This window comes from Theropithecus gelada, chromosome 6 (assembly GCF_003255815.1).
Source record: "Theropithecus gelada isolate Dixy chromosome 6, Tgel_1.0, whole genome shotgun sequence".
Taxonomy (NCBI): domain Eukaryota; kingdom Metazoa; phylum Chordata; class Mammalia; order Primates; family Cercopithecidae; genus Theropithecus; species Theropithecus gelada.
Genome location: NC_037673.1, coordinates 86,614,534 through 86,633,662, shown reverse-complemented (window position 1 = coordinate 86,633,662; position 19,129 = coordinate 86,614,534). Strand labels below are relative to the sequence as shown.

The 19,129-nt window shown below is 39.4% G+C and overlaps 1 protein-coding gene across 1 annotated transcript in view; it reads right to left on the bottom strand.

Annotated features, from left to right (window-relative positions):
* Positions 1-205: 205 nt before the first annotated feature.
* ADGRV1 (adhesion G protein-coupled receptor V1) overlaps positions 206-19,129 on the bottom strand; it is a 596,167-nt gene continuing 577,243 nt past the window's right edge. Inside the window, exons 88-90 of the mRNA XM_025388176.1 lie at positions 14,325-14,516; positions 11,180-11,357; positions 206-864 (exon numbers count right to left, since the gene is read on the bottom strand). Of these exons, the coding sequence (XP_025243961.1) occupies positions 746-864; positions 11,180-11,357; positions 14,325-14,516 (489 nt within the window). The 3' untranslated portion in view covers positions 206-745. The remainder of the gene's footprint in view (positions 865-11,179; positions 11,358-14,324; positions 14,517-19,129) is intronic.

Below are 19,129 nucleotides of genomic sequence, written 5' to 3'. Positions count from 1 at the left end.
GACAAAGAAAGACTGAAAAATCCAACCCGAGAAATGTTTCTCTAAAACAAACTCTGTATTGTTTGAAAGATCCTCTTCTTAACTGCAGGAAAAAATGCTTGATGGAGTTATTTTTAACTGGGGACAGAACGTTCATTCTGAGAAGTGTTCAGATCCCTAATTTTATAATGAGCAGAAATACATACTGTTGAAAGACTAGGCCAAATTCAGTACTCTCATCAACATTTAGGTGCAGGATCATCAACAGACAGACCAGTTTACAGTTTTCAGGAACTAAAGTCTTCTAGCTGCAGTGAAGTCTTGATTCTGGATCACCTGGATTCATGCAAGATGGCACAGGGTGCCTGTCATCATCTACATATAGAGTTAGCTTTTTTTGCCTATGCACAATGTTTCTTTATGAATAATGAAGCTGGATGATACCAAATAGATTCTATTGCTTTATTGAGCATTACTTTCATTAAACAATGTTAGCCATATAGGAATGATTTAAAAAAACAACTAACATTCTTGGAATATGAACATCCTATTAACTGATACAAACTGACTCCATCTTTCTTATAGCAGTGAATTTTCAGGTCACACACAATCAGTAATTTATACTCCAAATACAACAGTCACTTTTGTGTTAATCATCCAGTACAATTCACAGGTTCCTATTACACAGGTGGATGTACTTAGAGAGTTTTAGCACAAAAGCTGATACAAATATGAAAGTGGGCTCAGTCGAATGGTTAGTGAGGTGCTAGAGGTGAGTGTCGGCGATGGGTATCCTCCTGAGCTCCACGATCTGGGAGTCAGTCAAGGTGCCCCCCTCCTGGCTGCCTTGACCAGATTCATTGTCACTGACACTGAGACCAGCACCTGCCACAGAAATAGAATGAACACAAAAATCCAAACTATTAATGCAGTGCATTCTTAAGAATCAATTTACATTAGGTCAATTCTTTTTATTTCTATTATATTAGTAAAAAATAAGCTATGCATTTAGAATAGATATTATTAATACCTAACAATTATGAAACTATCTTTTACGTTTCCTTTGATAGTTTTTTAAAATGTACAGATTAATTTCTAAAGACACACATTTGGGTTCTCAATCTTTATTGTTTGTTTCCACATGGTGGACAGGTGTAACCTACTATCAGAATATAATCTCTCAATGGGGGTCTCATCCAAATAGAAAACCAGTCAGGTTATTAGACTTTTTCACCAGTGGGGTAGGATTTGCTGTTACAAAACATATAGGCCCCGAGCTCATATGCACTGAGGTCCATCACTTGAGATTCAGTGTTGGGCAGTGATCTGAGAAGAAAGACAGGTATGTGAGAACACCTGGAGTCACACCAGTGCCCTGAAGACATTGGCTCTGAATGATTCAGATCTGATCCTAAGATAAAAATAATTACATAACACAGTGCCAAAATAGATCCACACAGGAATTCCACCACAGCAGTTAACTACTGACAGTGCTCAGAATCTGTTTTGAGGAAGCTCCACTATTTGCTACTTTGTTTTGTTTTTTTTGTTGTTTTGTTTTTTACAACTCAGATAATTGAGAAAACTTAAAACGATGCTAGAGTAACACCTTGTTCTTTTTTCTTTCATATTTCTAGAGAACAATGTTCTTTTCTTTTGTAATACAGTTCAGAGGAACACACTAACTCTCATCCTCTCTACACACACACACAATGGGGATGTGGTCATAGGGCGTGCTGGATGAATCACCAGAGGTTACCAGGCCAGCCCCACTAGACTCTGCAAACAAGGAGGAAAGTGAAAAGCCGGTTGCTTAGGCAGCTGGGATTTCCCTTTCTGAGATGAAGAAACGGCAATTCTGCAGAGTTGATAGTTGTGGGAAAATGGTGAATTAGCTTAATCTTAGCCTGTCTGGAGATGGAAGCCAGAGCCTACTAGTGACCTTCTAGCCAAGCCCTTCTTCTTCTGGGTCTCTGATCTTTGCACTCTCTCTGTTAAAGGCCACTGTTGAAACTCCACTTCCTCCCTTTGCTTCTGTGACATGGTACTTGCCCATCTCATCCTCTGATCTGCTGGCTCTTTCTAGACCTCTTCTGCTTTCTCATACATTTCCTCCTGCTGCCTCATTTCTGGAGGCCTTGTCTTCTGCCCTGCCTCAAGGCCTGCAGGATCCTCTTGCCTGCATTCTCTCCTAATGTCTCACTAGGGTTTCCAAGCTCAGGACATGGAGCAGCAGGTCACTGCCTTTTCACACCACGTTCTTATTTTGGCACCTCTGCCTGGGGTGCTCTTCTCACTTCCCACCTCCTTCATGTGGCTGCCTCCACTCTTCCTACCAGTATCAACCCTGCTACCCCTTGAAACAGGATGATTCTCTTTTAAAATTTCTGACTCCCCGACTGGATTATGTCCTTCCTATCTTTGTCTCCTAGCTCAGTACACTGCAGGTGTTCAGTAAATGTCTGCTGAATGTAGTAATAAACTGTGCTCTGCATCCTAAGTTGTGAACCTGCCTGTTCCATCTCATCTCCTGTTCTGTTCCTCTGGTCTGTTCTGTATTCCGCTGCCCTCTCCTTCTCAAGAACAAATGTTAGTTCCTATTGCCAGTTGCACTGAGTTGGGAACCTTCTGCTTTGGCTCTCAAATCAGTCCTTAATCTGTCTCTAGCCTATCAAATAGATGCATCCCAACCATTGCCTTTTGGAGAGCTTTCTCTGAAACTGATCAGGTCTCCTGATGCCCTGAATGCAGCATGTTAATTCCAGCCTGAGTGTCTTCCTGCCTGTCCATCAAGGCCCATCTCTATACCTTTTTACAGATACTTATTTTTCCATCTTATTAAAATAGGGAGCTGGAGGACATAAAATGTGAAAAGTTCTCATCCCTGACAAAATCATTAATCACGTCCCCTTTATTCTCTCACATTGCCCAGGTTTCGATGATAAATTTAATAATACTCCTATCTATAATGTATACATAAGCCATAAAGTAAAATGCTTAACAAACACCCATAAACTCTTTTCTTCAAGAACCAGAATATTGCCAATGACAATGTATTTTTAAAAATTTAGTAAGTTGCTAAAATTTAACAATTTCACATAAAAAAATCAGATTTCTGGTTTCTCTTGAAAAAACAAAAACAAAAACAAACAAAAACCAAAACAAAACAAAAAAACAACCAGAAGATCAGGCAACACTGGGCCTGCATTTCTGCATTACAAAACAAACAAAAAACAACAACAAAAAAACCCATGGACCAGGTAGTCCTTCAGTTTGTCTCTGTTTTCACCCAGCCCTCTTCAATCATTTATGGAATACCATAAATAATGCTTGGCCCCTGAAGGTAACATTTGTGTCTACTTCCAGGCCTTCGAAGGACAAATGGCCCACGTTTCTCTGCTGTGAACAGGAGAACTGTGTCATTTGGAAGAACCTCAGTGAATTGTAAGATAGTGGCCATTCTATAAGGAGGTTACTAAGGCCCTGGAGCCTGTAGCAAGGAAGAGCTAAATATGGAAGCACTAGGGAGGAACAGAGAGGACCCCAAGATTAGCCTCAGGGAAGACTGAGGCCAAATCGTTTAACTAGTACCAACTCCCAGTGATTTCACTGTCTGCCCACTCTAGATCCCACTAGGAATATCATCATAAAGCGTGTGATGACACCTGGGACAAAGCACACTAGAAAGACAAGCTCTACCTTACTGCAAGCATGCTGAGCTTGTTTAGCAACTCAAGATATGTAAGCAAGTTCTAGACTCCTCTTGAGTCACCACATCTACCTGACCCACCTCATCATCTTTTGCAGTTTCTTCCCAGTTCAAAGAAATGCACAAATATCCAAATTCTCATCCCTCACTGAGACTCAGAAAAGGCATATATTACACACAAGTATAACAAGCTGAGACCTGGGAGCACAAACCAGGTCTCCCATCTCTTTGCAATTCATTAAATGATATAGGCGGGTAGTTTGCAGTAAGTATCCTGATTTTCTGAAAGGTGTTTCCATGCTTAAATTTCAAACCAAAAGTTTAAGAAAAATCCAGCGACTGTGGTAACAGGGACACTTTCCTTTGGTCGATAGAACAGGCAATCATAAAGGAACTAAAACTAATAATTTACATTCATCATGAGCTTCACCTTTCTTAACATTTTAATATACTTTGGTTAGGATAGGGTGACTATCAGTCCTGTTTTACAGATGCAGGGACTGAGTGAGGATGAGAGGTGCTAGTTGAGTGGCCTCTGTGACAATGATCAATGTGACAATGATCTAAAGACCATACCCCTTCCATCTTTTTCTGAGGAAAAAAATCAAAATCTTTCAAAATTCCACTTTTCCATTTTGATTCTCACCTAACTTTGTTTACTACACTGGGCTGCAGAATTTCTTGAAGTTAAATAAGTCATTGTGGTTTGATTTGATATCTTGCAAAGAGAAATTTATTGATGAGTTCTTGGAGAGGTTTGAGTATTTTGGGCCTTGATTCTGAATGTTTTCATTTGTGTTCAAGGACTTGTCATCTATTTTCTTCTAACTGAAAAATAAATCATGTCTAGGTTTCTGATAGGGAAATGTTTACCATGACATTGATGTCATCGGCCTGGGATAACACCAGGAAGCCAGGGGGCTGGGGATGGTGGGGAATCAGGTTAGTCATTCTGGGAGAAGCCCCTGCTGAAGAAAGACTCCTTTCTAAGCCCAATATGTTCTAAGCTTGACATTTTCAGGAATCTTGTCAACTTGGGATCAACACAGAAATGCCAGTACTCAAGCCACACCTTGTTAAGAACGTAAATAGAGACATTCCTTTCCATCCTACCCTCACCCTGAGTCTCTGTACTAGTTTGCTTGGAACTTTCTCCTCTTCCCTAAAATGGAGGCTGTCCCAGGGTGACTGTTCCCATTCTCCTAAAGTCTTGGGGACACTGATGATACATTACACAGCTCTATTAAAACAAACAAACAAACAAACAAATAATAATCAGGATACCACTAGTCTAGAACTCAGTGTCTCACTTGCCTGTGGAAGTGCTGATGTACTTCAAGAACAAATAATTGAAAGACATTATGTCATCTTTTTTTAGAGTGAAATGTGGATTTCTCATAGAAAGTCGAATATTTTAACTTAAAAATTAGAAATGTCAATAGTGTTTTTTTCTAAATTTAAAAAAATGTAATATGGCTAAAATTAGATTGAAAAAGAAGTCCATGACTGGTTTATGGGCCAGGGTTTCTACTTTAGATCAAACAATTTTAATATACTTGCCTTTAATATAAGTTTGAAGTATGCAACTAAGTATGCACTAACACAGTGGCTTCAAAAACATTGTCTTGCTCACATCAGAATTCATTTGCAGCTATTAAACATGAATTTGGAGTCTGCTGACACATTTGTAAATGCTTGTAAAGAAGTGATGATGTTTTTTAATCTGGAAACTGACTACTTAAGCTTTCTCTTTTAGAGATATAGTCTTTCTCACAGTTAATCTTAACATAATTAAAAAGAGAATGTCTTAGCTAAAGAGTGTTAGCTCTCCTGCTTTCCCCTTATTATGGCATTCTGACATTAAATTCTCTCTATTGCACTCAGTAAAGGCATTCTACCTACTGAATTAATACAAGCATTTTAGTATGTGCTTGAATATCTGAACATTATTCCTAACTGAAAGATGATGAATTCTAAGGGAGATTAAAAGGGCACAGGAAATAGTATCAGTGGCTATTGAAAGGCCTAGTCACTCTTCCTGAATCCCATCCATCCATCCATCCAATATGGAGCATCAACTGAGATACTCAGCACTGTTACATATCCAGGGATACTGAGATGAATCCCGGTTTTTCAGAACATAAACTCTGGCCCAGGACTAGGCCAGATTCTTATTTCTACATGTTCATCTGGCCACCCTTCCTGCTTCTATGTGGAATTTGCATTGGATGGACCATGCTTCCTATTCTTGTGACCTACTTGCTCATTTGTGACTTATTAACCTCTGTCTTGATTCCTACATACTCTCCGACACATATTTTAGTGCAGGATATTAGGGTAAGGGAAGTACATAGAACAAACCTGATTAACAGGTGGTACAATTTGAGAAGGATAGACAAATTCATGTGATACTACCACAGTGCCTGAAGTCCCACAATTAAAAATGAACTTTTTTCCACCTTGTAGGTTTTGGTTTTTAAGAGTTTTCTATTAAGATGTAAAAACCACAGAAAAAGCTTTCATCTTTTACCTGTTTATAGAAAACTTTATTATGAATGATGCTATAGCTAAGAAAGGAGGAGGTTAAAAAGAATGGCTGTTGAATGCCAAAGGCCCATTTTTGCCTTAAATTTACAGTGTTCTCTAAGGTTGGTTGCAGATGTAAGGAGAGATTGGAGGCCTGCCAGAAAGCCTAGGACATGGGCAGAAATTGGTGGCTCACTGTCACATCATCTCAAGTAGAAAATTATCAGATACATGGTAGAAACTGTTATTTGAGAATACGGAAATCTTTGCAATGTAGGATTTTTATAGGTGAGAAGAGGTGGTTAACGATTTGGCTAAAGTCAGTGGTGAATGTGGGAGCTGGCCGCCCCTCCTCATAATCTAATGCTGCACATCACTCCAGGTCAATGCCTCTGCAGGATGTAAAGCACCTGCAGTAGAAGTCTTCAGGCTGGGATTCCTTTAACTTGTGGTACATGATTCCTTTTCAAGGAGTACAAGGTGGTATGGGAAGGACAGCTTTAAAGGAATACATTCCCAGATCTTGAATTTCCATATCTATTATTCTGATTAGTCTTTTTCATTTTTGGCAATCATTTACCAAAACAGACGTTTCTGTTACTCATGTTGATATGTTGAACTGTACACTAGGAATAATTGTGATGGTCACAGTATAAAAGAAATTTTGAACACCTTAGAGTCTTATGGCCACAGAAAAAAATTAAGTTCTAATTTAAAAACATGTTCTGTTGGAGAGAAATATGAGTAAAATGAATTGTAAGTATGAAATATATTATAGTAGGATAAAATTCCATGGAGAAAGTAGAATGGAAATATAAGTTCAAGGAGAAAAGAAAGTGATGTCAAATTTCCAATTATTAAAAAAAGCCTGTTCATATATTTAAAGAATGAATAACTGGATATTACATTGCTAAGGTAGTTAGCAAAGAGCCTTTGGGTTAGTTTAAAAAAATGTAAAATTTTTATTTTCAAACACCAAAATGTATGATACAGTGGAAATTACATTATTTGATACTATTTAAACTGATTGTGAAAAACTTTTTAAACATATGCAAAAGGCTCCATAGCTTTGACAAGTTGTTTAGGGGTTCAAATGAAAGAGACATGGAAGACCCACTGTTTCAGTACTTGACTTGGAGTGGGCCATAGTGAAGGTGGACCTGAGAGAGATCAAGGTTTGCAAACTCAAATGTCCTAGCGGCCAAGGAGGTTTTCATAAACCAGTGACATGGGCCCAGTAGGCACTAGAAAATGGAAGAGCTCATGTCCAAAGGGGCTGCTACTACTCAGTTCCAAGCAAGCAGTGCTGTGCTGGACTTCAAAGACTCTTGCTAGATTTTTCTAGAAATTCTACATTTTTAGAAAATAGCTCTAAATTTTTAATATTGGCTTAAAAAATGTTAAGATGTTATATGGATCAAGCAAAGCACTTTGTTGGGCTGAATCTGGCCTTATGAGTCAATTATAACTGCTGTAGACGGAATGGCATGTAGACTGATCCTTTATTTGACCATATTCTAGAAGGGAAAGTGTCCAGTGGCTGATACTTGATTACTACAGTACTTTTTCTAAAAATATAGGGAACCAAGTGTTAGAGATTTTTATTTTGGTCTTTTAAAGTATTTATTTCCTAGTGAGTTCAGGGAACTCTAAAGGAATGCTGAACCAAATCTATAAGTAAGCAAGACATTCCTTACATTCTAGAACCGAATGCACTTCATAGTTGTTATATAAATATAAGATGTAATGTAATATAGATCTAATTTAATTATGTTCCAAGAATTCACTTTATGTTTCCGGTGTCATAACTTCAACAACTGATGACACTGTAGCAGTGAGGACATAATCTGCCCTGAGAACAACTTGTAGTCTGAAAGTCCCTTTTCAGCCCTGACTTTAAGGAAACGTTTTATCCAGCCAATCATTTCTTACTTCCTGAAACTCCTTCCTCTTTGGTTTTCTTTCTGAACTTGCTACAGTTTCTTTGTGAGACTGTCTTCTAATTCACTCTTTAAATGTTGGTATTATCTACAATATTCTTGTTTCCCTTCCTTCTTCTCCCCTGACTTCCTCATCTCTTTTCCTTTCTTCTCTTCTCTCTCCTTCCATTCTCCCAGATCAACCTTTTTTCATCTCCATAGCTTCAAATATAGTCTCTCTGCTGATGCATTTCAAATCATTCCCTTTTACCCTGGTCCCTCACTTAAGATCCAAACCTGAACATTTAGGAGCCACCAGGCCTGATGTCGACAACTAAACTTATCAGTTTTCTCCTGCATGTTGGCTGAACCAAATCTATTTGTTTATTAGCATAAACAAACAAATGCTCTATATACTTTTCCTTCAGTCAGCCATCATGGTGAGAAGCATGAGCTTTGGAAGATTGTCCCTCAGTTTTTCCTCAGCATTCCTCTTGTTGGGAAGCTCGTCTTCTCATTTTTATTTCCACTCTCCAGATTTGAGGCCTTAACCTCATTCTTTTGGAACACTGTAATAACCTCCCAGCCTTTGTGATGTTGCTTCTAAATTTATTTCTTCATACTTTCATAAGAGTTATTTTGCCTCAAAACCAATAGGAACATGCCATTCCTTTTCTCCAAAGCCTACATGGCTCACTATGCTCTATAAAACTCTCACTCCTTCCCATGGCATCCGAATAGCATTTTAATATTACGCAAAGTTATCAGTGAGTGTTCTGCTCCCCCAAAATGAATGTATTGCTAGTGTTCTAGAAAGACCAGGTTAAATTAAGCAAAATGGGTTTCCTTTGTCTGGAACATTTCAGAGCTGCTAAAATGCTAATGTGAATTGTGAATCTCTGCAATTTCTCAAATATACTGGGTCAGGGATCCTCCCACTGAGGAATGACTATGAATAGCTAAGGGCGGGTATTTGCTGAAACCCAGCTGGGGAACTCTAGTAGACAATCGATGGTGCCGGCAAGCTACCTGTCAGGCCTGCCTTCTGCTGCCTGGCTTCTCTCACTCTCTGCCCCTGCCACAGCAGCACTGGTTCTAAAAGAGGCCACATGCCGTTAAGCCTCTGGGCTCCTGCTAATTCTATTCTCTCAGTTCCTAATGCCCTTTCCTCCATTCTTTACTTGTTTAAAACCTGTACATCCTTCAAGAATTCATAGAGAATTTTCTGTTACCTCTTCATCTCCTCTGTCATTTATAACTCTCTCCATTACTTTATTCTTTCTTATGTCATGTTTGTGTGAATGCCTATTTTTCCTAGCAAACTCTAAGCTTCATTGTTCAAATTCATCCACTCACTCAGCATTCAACAATATCTAGCAAAGGTTATTCTAAGCACTAATCTGAGTATAGGGTTGAGTTCTTATTCCTTTCTATAGTGATATGATTTGGCTGTGTCCCCACCCAAAATCTCATCTTGAACTGTAAGATTCAATTGTAATTGTACAATTCAATTATAATTGTAATTCTAGCCCTATATTCTCCACGTGTGGATGGCAGGACCAGGTGGAGGCAATTGGATCATGGGGGCGGTTTACCCTATGCTATTCTTGTGATAGTGAGTGAGTCTCACAAGATCTGATGGTTTTACAAGTGTCTGGCATTTCCCCTGCTTGCACTCACTCTGTCCTGCCACCCTGTGAAGAAGGTGCCTGCTTCTCCTTTGCCTTCCGCCATGATTGTACGTTTCCTGAAGCCTCCCCAGCCATGTGAGTCAATTAAACCCCTTTCCTTTATAAATTGCCCAGTCTCTGGTATTTCTTCATAACAGTGTGAGAATGGACTAATACAGATCGGATTTGCCATTCTTAACAAAGCACTTGCGAGGCGGTTGTGGCACAGTGACTGAGAGCATGGTCTCAGGGTCAGGTGGCCTGCCTCTGCTGCTTTGCTCCACCGCCATTTCTTAACTATGTAACCTTGGGAAGGTTGTAAAATATGATACGTGAAAATATGCTGTTATTCTTAGGCATTTTGGAGTGTTTTCAAGATACAATGTAAACTTTTAACTTCAAAATAATGAAGAAAAATGTTTTAGCAAAGCAATATACTTTAGAGCCAAACAATAAAACTATAAGATAGTAAAATGCACTTCCAAATAAATATTTTAATAACTTCAACTGGGCATGGACATATCTTCTTGCTCATGTGGATATCTAGAAATTAAAATGCACTGTGATTTTTATAGGTGTCAGTTCAAAATTTTTCTGAGGAGAAGCAATTTTTAAACTGCATATTTGATTTGAAAACAACTCCAATTAGTTTATGGTTTTCTTTTAATGTTCAAAATAGAATTTCCCCAATAAAATATCCACTATGTTTCTATTATGAATGCAGCTATCATTTAGACACGCAGGAAAGAATGATATCCACTAACTGTTTCACCCAGGAGCGTGTGACCTTTAATCAGGCGGTTTCATGGTCTTTTATTGCCTTAGCCTGTTTCCAGCATCATATGCTGATGAGTTGGGACCTTTAGGACTGTTTTCCTCTCATTCTGTAAGAACTATTCACTGGGGTCTCAAAGTTGAGTGGGACTGAATATATAGGAGAGTCAAAGAATTATTGTATGTGATAGCCCTTGGAAATTATACCATGCTCATTATGTTGCCTTTGAAAGTTTCTGCTTCAAAGGAACTCCATAAGAAGGTCTCTTTGGCAGGCCAGAGCCAAAACTCCCTCAGTGAGATCCCTATCAACTGTCTATAGCAAACTTAATAGTATCTTGGTGTTCTAGCAAGATTCCAGGACAAGGATATTTACATTTAGTTAGAGTATGCCTTTTTTGAAAGCAAGTTGTAAATTATTTTTAGGTTGTCTTATATTTTGTGCCAAGAACAAAATATCCTAGAGTTTTCCCGGGATTAGGAATGGGTCATGAGAATCAGGATGTGCTAAGGGTGACTGATAGTACTTTGCAACTTCATGGGAAGAAAATATGAATTCTAACATAGCAAGAGTGCCTCCTTGTAATGTGGTTCATACATACCAGTTTTCAATGCAAATATCAAATCATCAAACTCCTGGGACTCCTCATCAGCTATCAGCGACCCCTGGCCATATCCTCCAGAGGATGGGAATGTGGCTCCATTTTGTGGACTTGGCTTTAAATCAGGGCTGGCCTGACTGGCCTGTTGGAAGGATGCTCTCTCCCAGTCAGGTGGCACCTTTTTGGATTGGGATGGGGGAAAAAGAAATCATAATATGAATGCATACACATTCACTATGAAACCCATATGAACAATTGATCTCTGCCTTTCCTTACAAAGACCTTGTTAAAGGGTGGTGGCACTATTTTGAAACTAGACCTTTACTTATTTATAATTTTTTTTTGGTAGAGATGGGAGTCTCACTACATTGCTCAGGCTGGTCTCAAACTCCTGGGCTCAAGAGATCCTGCCTCAACTTCTCAAAGTGCTATGATTACAGGTGTGAACCACCATACCTGGCCTTAAATTTTGGTGGGAGGATTGCTTGATCCCAGGAGTTAGAGACCCGCCTGGACAAGATGGTGAGACCTCCATATCTACAAAAAATTTTAAAATGTAAAAAATTAGTTGGGTGTGGTGGTGTGCACCTGTATTCCCAGCTACTCAGGAGGCTGAGGTGGGAGACTCACTTGAGTTCAGAAGTTCGAGGCTGCAGTGGGCTATGATCATGCCACTATGCTCCAGCCTGGGTGACAGAGAGACACCCTATCTCTACTAAAAAAACAAAAACAAAAACAAAACAACTTTAATTTTACTTTATTCTTTAGAAAATTATGTCTCTCACTGAGACAATTTAATCTGTGATTCTAAACAATGTCTCTATTTGAATTACTTGTAGATTTCTATGTTGTCATGTGTGGGGAATGAAAACTAATTTTTAACCCAATAAATACATTTTTTGGGAAGATGTGTACAAAGAAAACTCGGTTAAAAAATATGAGAAATGGAGACGAATCCTCCTAATCCTTTATCTAAAATGCCACACAGGATTTTAAATATAGTAGGTATCTGTAAGGACATACTAAATTGAGAAAAATACTTTCATAGCATTCCTCCTTGTTTTGGATTGAATGATTAAAAAGATAGCTCTATCCTGGAATGATTAAATGTATTTACATCCCTCTAGGTTACTGATAAACAACCTCTTAATCCTTCTTTCCTATACTTTCCCTTCTCTGCATGGCTTTTTAGAATGTCTCTGACAGCACCTCACTGACAGCTGAATCAAGGCCAATTCTAAGCCTCTGAGGAATGCAGAGCACACTTCAGGCTCTGCTGTTGCACAACAGCCAAATGAGCACCCAAGTGGTGGCTCTGGCCCAAGAATTGGACTGTTAACAGCTACTGCCTACCAACATAGGGTGTTCTGAGAGACAGAAAAGACACTTCATTTCTGAGAACAGCGATCTGAGAACTTTAGAAATGAACTTGAGAGGAAAAGATGAACCTTAAAAAATTTCACTAGGAAGTTGAACATCTAGACCAGCAGTGTCCAATAAAACCTTCTGCAGTGATACAAATGTGTTATATCTGTGTTCTCCAATATGGCAGCTACCAAACACATGTGGCTGTTGAGCACTTAAAATGTGGTGAGGGTGAATGATAAACTGACTCTTTAATGTTGCCTAATTTTAGTTTAAATTTAAATAGCCACATGCAGCTAATGGTTATTGTATTGGACAGTTCAGATCTAAACAAATGCTAGACTGAGCAACCATTCAAAAACATTTTAAGATTCATTTCTGAATTCTTGATCCTAAAAAATCCCTGTTTCCATTGGACCTGCTGTGATGAAATAAGTCTATTTTAAGAACTTTGGGGATAGAGAAGTCACACTAGATTTCCAAAAATTTAAGGATACTAAAGATATAGCTTGATTTTTAAAAACTGTACTTGAACTAATTCATTTTATAACTGAAATTTTGATCAAAATCCTTGGATCAAAATCCTTCATTTCTTTCACCCCCAGCACTTGACAACCAACCATCTTTCTACTCTGTTTCTGTTACTAGTTAATAATTCTGTATATTAAAATTTCTCATTAAAACTAAAAATACATATAGTACTTGAATTGTGAATATTTACCTTAACTTTAACCTAACATAAGTAAAATTACTTTCCATATTGCTACAAAGGACAAAAGTTATCTCTGGGCAGGTAAGTTATCAGTCTATTGATCTATCTATCTACCTATCTCTCCATCCATCTATCTATTAATATAAACTGTTACCTTTTCAGACAGGTGTACCTTCATTTCCTGCCATTTTTCAAGAAGTAAACACAAATACTGTTTTCCTTGGCTCCTTAATATAAAGAGGGCAATACGAGCTCATAAAAAAATGGTAACCAAGCACATCTCGGACACTGCAGAAATTTTTAGAGGCCTTTGTTACTATCTCCTCCTGGCCAGAGGAATTCAGGGATGTTTTAAAATGTGAGCAGTGCCCCAGTGCTAGGGGCAGCATTACTGACAAGCTGGTGGCAATGGGATTCATGCACAGGAAATAAAAATGATGAGGACAGAATGCAGAGAGCAGTGGGAGGTAGATTTGTACAGAGGAAATCCTGGCTAGATTTTCCAATAGTGCTGCAGAAGCACTCTTCTGAGCTTTTTTTCTGAAATATTTTCTAGTATGTAAATTGAAAAGAAGTTTGGCTTAATTTCTTTTCTCTGTTTTTTGGGATTGAGGTAGTGAGTTGGAATGGGTGGAGGAAGAGAGCTATGAAAGTATTTTTAGGAAAAATAACATCTTAAGAACCATTTCCTTGGCAGACCCAGTCACTGGCATGTCAAATTAGAAATATTTTGAAGAAAGAAATGTCAAATTATACTCTATCTGATTTCCCAACACAAACTGCTGGTCAGTCTAGCTCACAGGGTGAGGAAGAGAAAGAATTAGATAATGGGTGTGACGCTGCAGTAAGGAAATCAAGTACCATAGGTCAGAAGATGTCAGTATGTAAGATTTAAAAATCACCTAGTGTCATTCATCTTGTACTCTTTACGAGGTAGAGAGCCTGTCAATGAGACACAGAGAGAGACAGAGAGAGAGAGAGACAGACAGACAGACAGACAGACAGACACAGAGAGAGAGAGACAGACAGACAGAGACAGAGAGAGAATGAAAGGGCAAGGGCAGACACCTCCTCCATAGCACTGATGAGATTCTGAGTGGACTTGCTGATTTCCCCTCCAGCAGGAGGCATTCCACTCCCGGGCGTGAAAAAGGCTGTGCTGGGTCCAGGATGCCCATTCATTTCCACAGTGTAACTGGCCTTCATAGGGCAACACGTTTGGTTGTGTAAAATGAAATAAACCACGAAAACATAAAGTCCCTGAAAAAAAAAAAAAAGAACATCAGTATGTCAAACGTAGTCCTGCTACTGTAGCTGAAGAATAAGCATGGTTGTATTGGTCCATTCTCATGCTGCTATGAAGAAATACCCAAGACCAGGTAATTTGTTTTTCTTTCTTTTCTTTTCTTTTTTTTTTTTTTTGAGATGGAGTTTCATTCTGTCACCCAGGTTGGAGTGCAGTGGCACAATCTTGGCTCACTGCACCTCTGCCTCCTGGGTTCAAGTGATTCTCCTGCCTCAGTCTCCCGAGTAGCTGGGACCTCTGATGTGTGCCACCACACCTGGCTAATTTTTATATTTTTAGTAAAGACAGAGTTTCATTATGTTGGCCAGGCTGGTCTTGAACTCCTGACCTCATGTGATCCACTCACCTTGGCCTCACAAAGTGCTGGGATTACAGGCGTGAGCCACCGTGCCCAGCCAAGACTGGATAATTTATAAAGAAAGAGGTTTAATTGACTCACAGTTTCACATGACTGGGAAGGCCTCAAGAAACTTGTAATCATGGTGGAAGGCACCTCTTCATAGGGTGGCAGGAGAAACAATGAGTGCAAGGAGGTGGGAATGCCAGACGCTTATAAAACCAAGAGATCTCATGAGACTCACTAATTATCATGAGAACAGCATGGAGGAAACTGCCTCCATGATCCAATAATTTCCACCTGGTCCTGCCCTTGACACGTGGGGATTATTACAATTGAAGGTGAGATGTGGAGAACACAGAGCCAAATCATATCATTCCGCCCCTGGACACTCCCAAATCTCATGTCCTCACATTTCAAAACACAATCATGTCCTTCCAACAGTCCCCCAAAGTCTTAACTCATTCCAGCATTAACCCAAAAGTCCAACTCCAAAGTCTCATCTGAGACAAGGCAAGTCCCTTCCGCCTCTGAGCCTGTAAAATCAAAAAGCAAGTTAGTTGCTTCCTAGATACAATGGGGATACAGACATTGCATAAATACACCCATTCCAAACGTGAGTAATTGGTCAAAACAAAGGGGCTACAGACTCCATGCAAGTCCAAAATCCAATAGGGCAGTCATTAATCCTTAAAGTTGCAAAATTATCTTTGACTCTATGTCATACATCCAGGTTCATGCTGATGCAAGAGGTGGGTTCCCACGGCCTTGGACAGCTCCACCTCTGTGGCTTTGCACATTACAGACCCCCTCCCAGCTGCTTTCACAGGCTGGCTTTGCGTGTCTGTGGCTTTTCCAGGTGCATGGTGCATACTGTTTGTGGATAAACCATTCTGGGATCTAGAAGATGGTGGGCCTTTTCTCACTGAGGCAGTGCCCCAGTGGGGACTCTGTGTGGGGGCTCCAACCCCAATTTCCCTTCTGCACTGCCCTACCAGAGGTTCTTTATGAGGGCTCCACCCCTGCAGCAAACTTCTGCCTGGGTGTCCAGGCATTTCCATATACCCTCTGAAATCTAGGCAGAGGTTCCCAAACTCAATTCTTGCCTTCTGCACACCCACAGGACCAGCAACATGTGGAAGCTGCCAAGGCTGGGGGCTTGCACCCTCTGATGCAATAGCCTGAGATGTACCTTGGCCCCTTTTAGTCATGACTGGAGCAGCTAGGACACATGGCACACAGCAGGGAGGCCCTGGACCAGGTCCAGGATACCATTTTTCTCTCACAGGCCTCTGGGCCTGTGATGGGGGGGGCTGCGGTGCACGCCCTGGAGATATTTTCCCCATTGTCTTGGCAATTAACATTTGGCTTCTCATTACTTATGCAAATTTCTGCAGGTGGCTCGAATTTCCCCCCAGAAAATGGGTTTTTCTTTTCTACTGCATCGTCAGGCTGCAAATTTTCCAAACTTTTATGCTTTGTCACGTCTTGAATGCTCTGCTGCTTAGCAATTTCTTCCACCAGATAATCTAAATTAACTCTCTCAAGTTCAAAAGTTCCACAGATTTCTAGGGAGGGGGTAAAATGATACCAGTCTTTTTGTTAAAGCATAGCAAGGGTCACCTGTACTCCAGTTCCCAACAAGTTCCTTGTCTCTATCTGAGACCACCTCTGCCTGGATTTCATCGTCCTCATCACTATCAGCATTTTGGTCAAAGCTATTCAACAAATCTCTAGGAAGTTCCACACTTTTCCACATTTTCCTGTCTTCTTCTGAGCCCTCCAAACTGTTCCAACCTCTGCCTATTACCCAGTTCCAAGGGCGCTTCCACATTTTTGGATAGCTTTATAGCAGCACCCCACTCTCTGAGGTACCAATTTACTGTATTAGTCTGTTCTCACACTGCTATAAAGAAATACCTGAGACTGGGTAATTTATAAAGAAAAGAGGTTTAATTGACTCAGTTCCACGTAGCTGGGGAGGCCTCAGAAAACTTACAATTATGGCAGAAGACACCTCTTCACAGAGAGGCAGGAAAGAGAATGAGTGCAAGCAGGAGAAATGCTAGATGCATATGAAACCATCAGATCTAATGAGACACACTCACTATCATGAGAACAGCATGGTAAACTGCCCCCATGATCCAACTACTTCCATCTTGTCCTGCCCTTGACACATGGGGATTATTACAATCCAAGGTGAGATTTGGGTGGGAACACAGAACCAAACCATACCAATGGTTGAAAGCATCACTGATTTTCCACAAGCATTCTTCAAATTCTACTAAAAGCTGAGAATTTACAGAACATGTTAGGAGTCTAGCAAGCGACCATGGCAAATTCTGAATGTCACAAAAAATTTAGTCAATGTAATTTAGGAAAACTGACCTCTCACTAACAAATCTTTGTTTTTTTTTTTTTTTTTTTTTTGAGACAAGGTCTTGCTCTGTCACCCAGACTGGAGTTCAGTTAGAGTGCAGTGGTGTAATCTCAGCAGTGGTGCTACCTGCCTCCTGGGCTCAAGCGATACTCCTACCTTAGCCTCCCCTGTAGCTGGTACCACGGGCATGTTTCACCATGCTCGGCTAGTTTTCTATTTTTATTTTTTGTACAGATGTTGTTTTGCCATGTTGCCCAGGCTGGTCTTGAATTTATGAGCTCATGAGATATGCCCACCTTGGCCTCCCATAGGGCTGGGATTACAGGTGCAAGACACCATGCCCTCAAATTCTTCTCTTGGTAAAAACTTAAGCGAAGCTGAAATCTAGCTCTATTAATACATGAAAACAGAATTGCAGAAGTATATCTGATTAGCCATGTACATTTTGTTTTAGAACGGAAACTTCTTTCCTTCCAAAAAAGTACCATATTTTCCCATCTATTTCACTTATTTCCATTTTTTTCTTAGCAAAATGCATAAACTGGGGTACAAATAGTGATCCATTCACATTGTAGATTTCTGGAAGGGCAGCATTAATCAAGCCTCCTGATTTCATTTGTATATCTCACCTACCTATCTCATTTGAAAATAGAATCACTGGGTAGGGACTCAGAGGAATTCAGTAGATTGCTTAATATTTGGCATGCCTTGCCTCACAGTAAATGTTACGTAAGGATAAAGCTAATGCTAATGCGTGCATTCTTAAAGAGCTGCTGGCCCTTTAAATTCTTTTGCGACCCAGTCAAATTCTTGACAATTGCTCTGCTTTTGTCACAGACAGCAACTCAAAATTTGTATTGCTGTTCCTGACATCGCCTACACTAGCTCTCCTTCATGGTCTCTACAAAGGATCTATTGTATACTTCTAATGGTGTGTCTATAAAGCTTGGTAATTGTGACCTTTATGCTCAGCCAATAAAATATGTTAAATTGTGACTCTTGTATCTATTCATCCTGGTGCTTATGTTTCGGAAGCAAGTAAGAATCTCAATTAAATAGTTACTAAAATTATTCAATTAATACATAAAAATAAAAGCAAGGCATTCAGCTTATTAAAGAAGAAAATGAGTTAATATCAAGATTTTTCAGAAAACATGAATAAGTATCTTCATTTTGTGAAAAATGGCATTCTCCCATGGTTCCTAACATTTCTGGGAGTGTAGAAGCAATAATTTTCATGTGGGCCTGAAACTTACATCTGTTGATATAATCATAAAAAGTCTGTTAGAAAATACCCAGGACCTAAGAATTACAAACAACTTTTATAAAAGTGAAATTAGAGGGCAATGCTCAAGGTATGTAGGCTAGCGTTTGATTTCTGCTGCCATTTCTGGAATACTATTATAATTTAGTCCTTTCTCCCCTTTCTACTCGAATGATCCCTGCTTGGGTTGGCATCTAATCTGTATTGTTAAAAAATATGTTTTAAAATCAGTGGTTTATCTGCTAAAAATACTTTTAAGTGTAACTGCTCTAACCATGATAGAAAAGCAAACAAACATGTGTTTCCCTTTGAATTAGAGTTGTTTGTTTTTTTGGAAACAATAATAATATTCTAAATTGTGTACGATAATAAGTGAATTAGTTTCATGTGCAAAGGACATCATGAACATTAGCAGAAATAAATCTTCCTGAAAATACTCACACACATCCAAAATTTTTCTTGTACAATAAACTTTTCACATGGGTATGACCTAATTACATTGGCTACAGCAATAGACAAAACAGGAAAAAAATAAAACTGTCAGCCTTACAAATTGTGCAAATGTTACTGATTTATTTCAGGATTT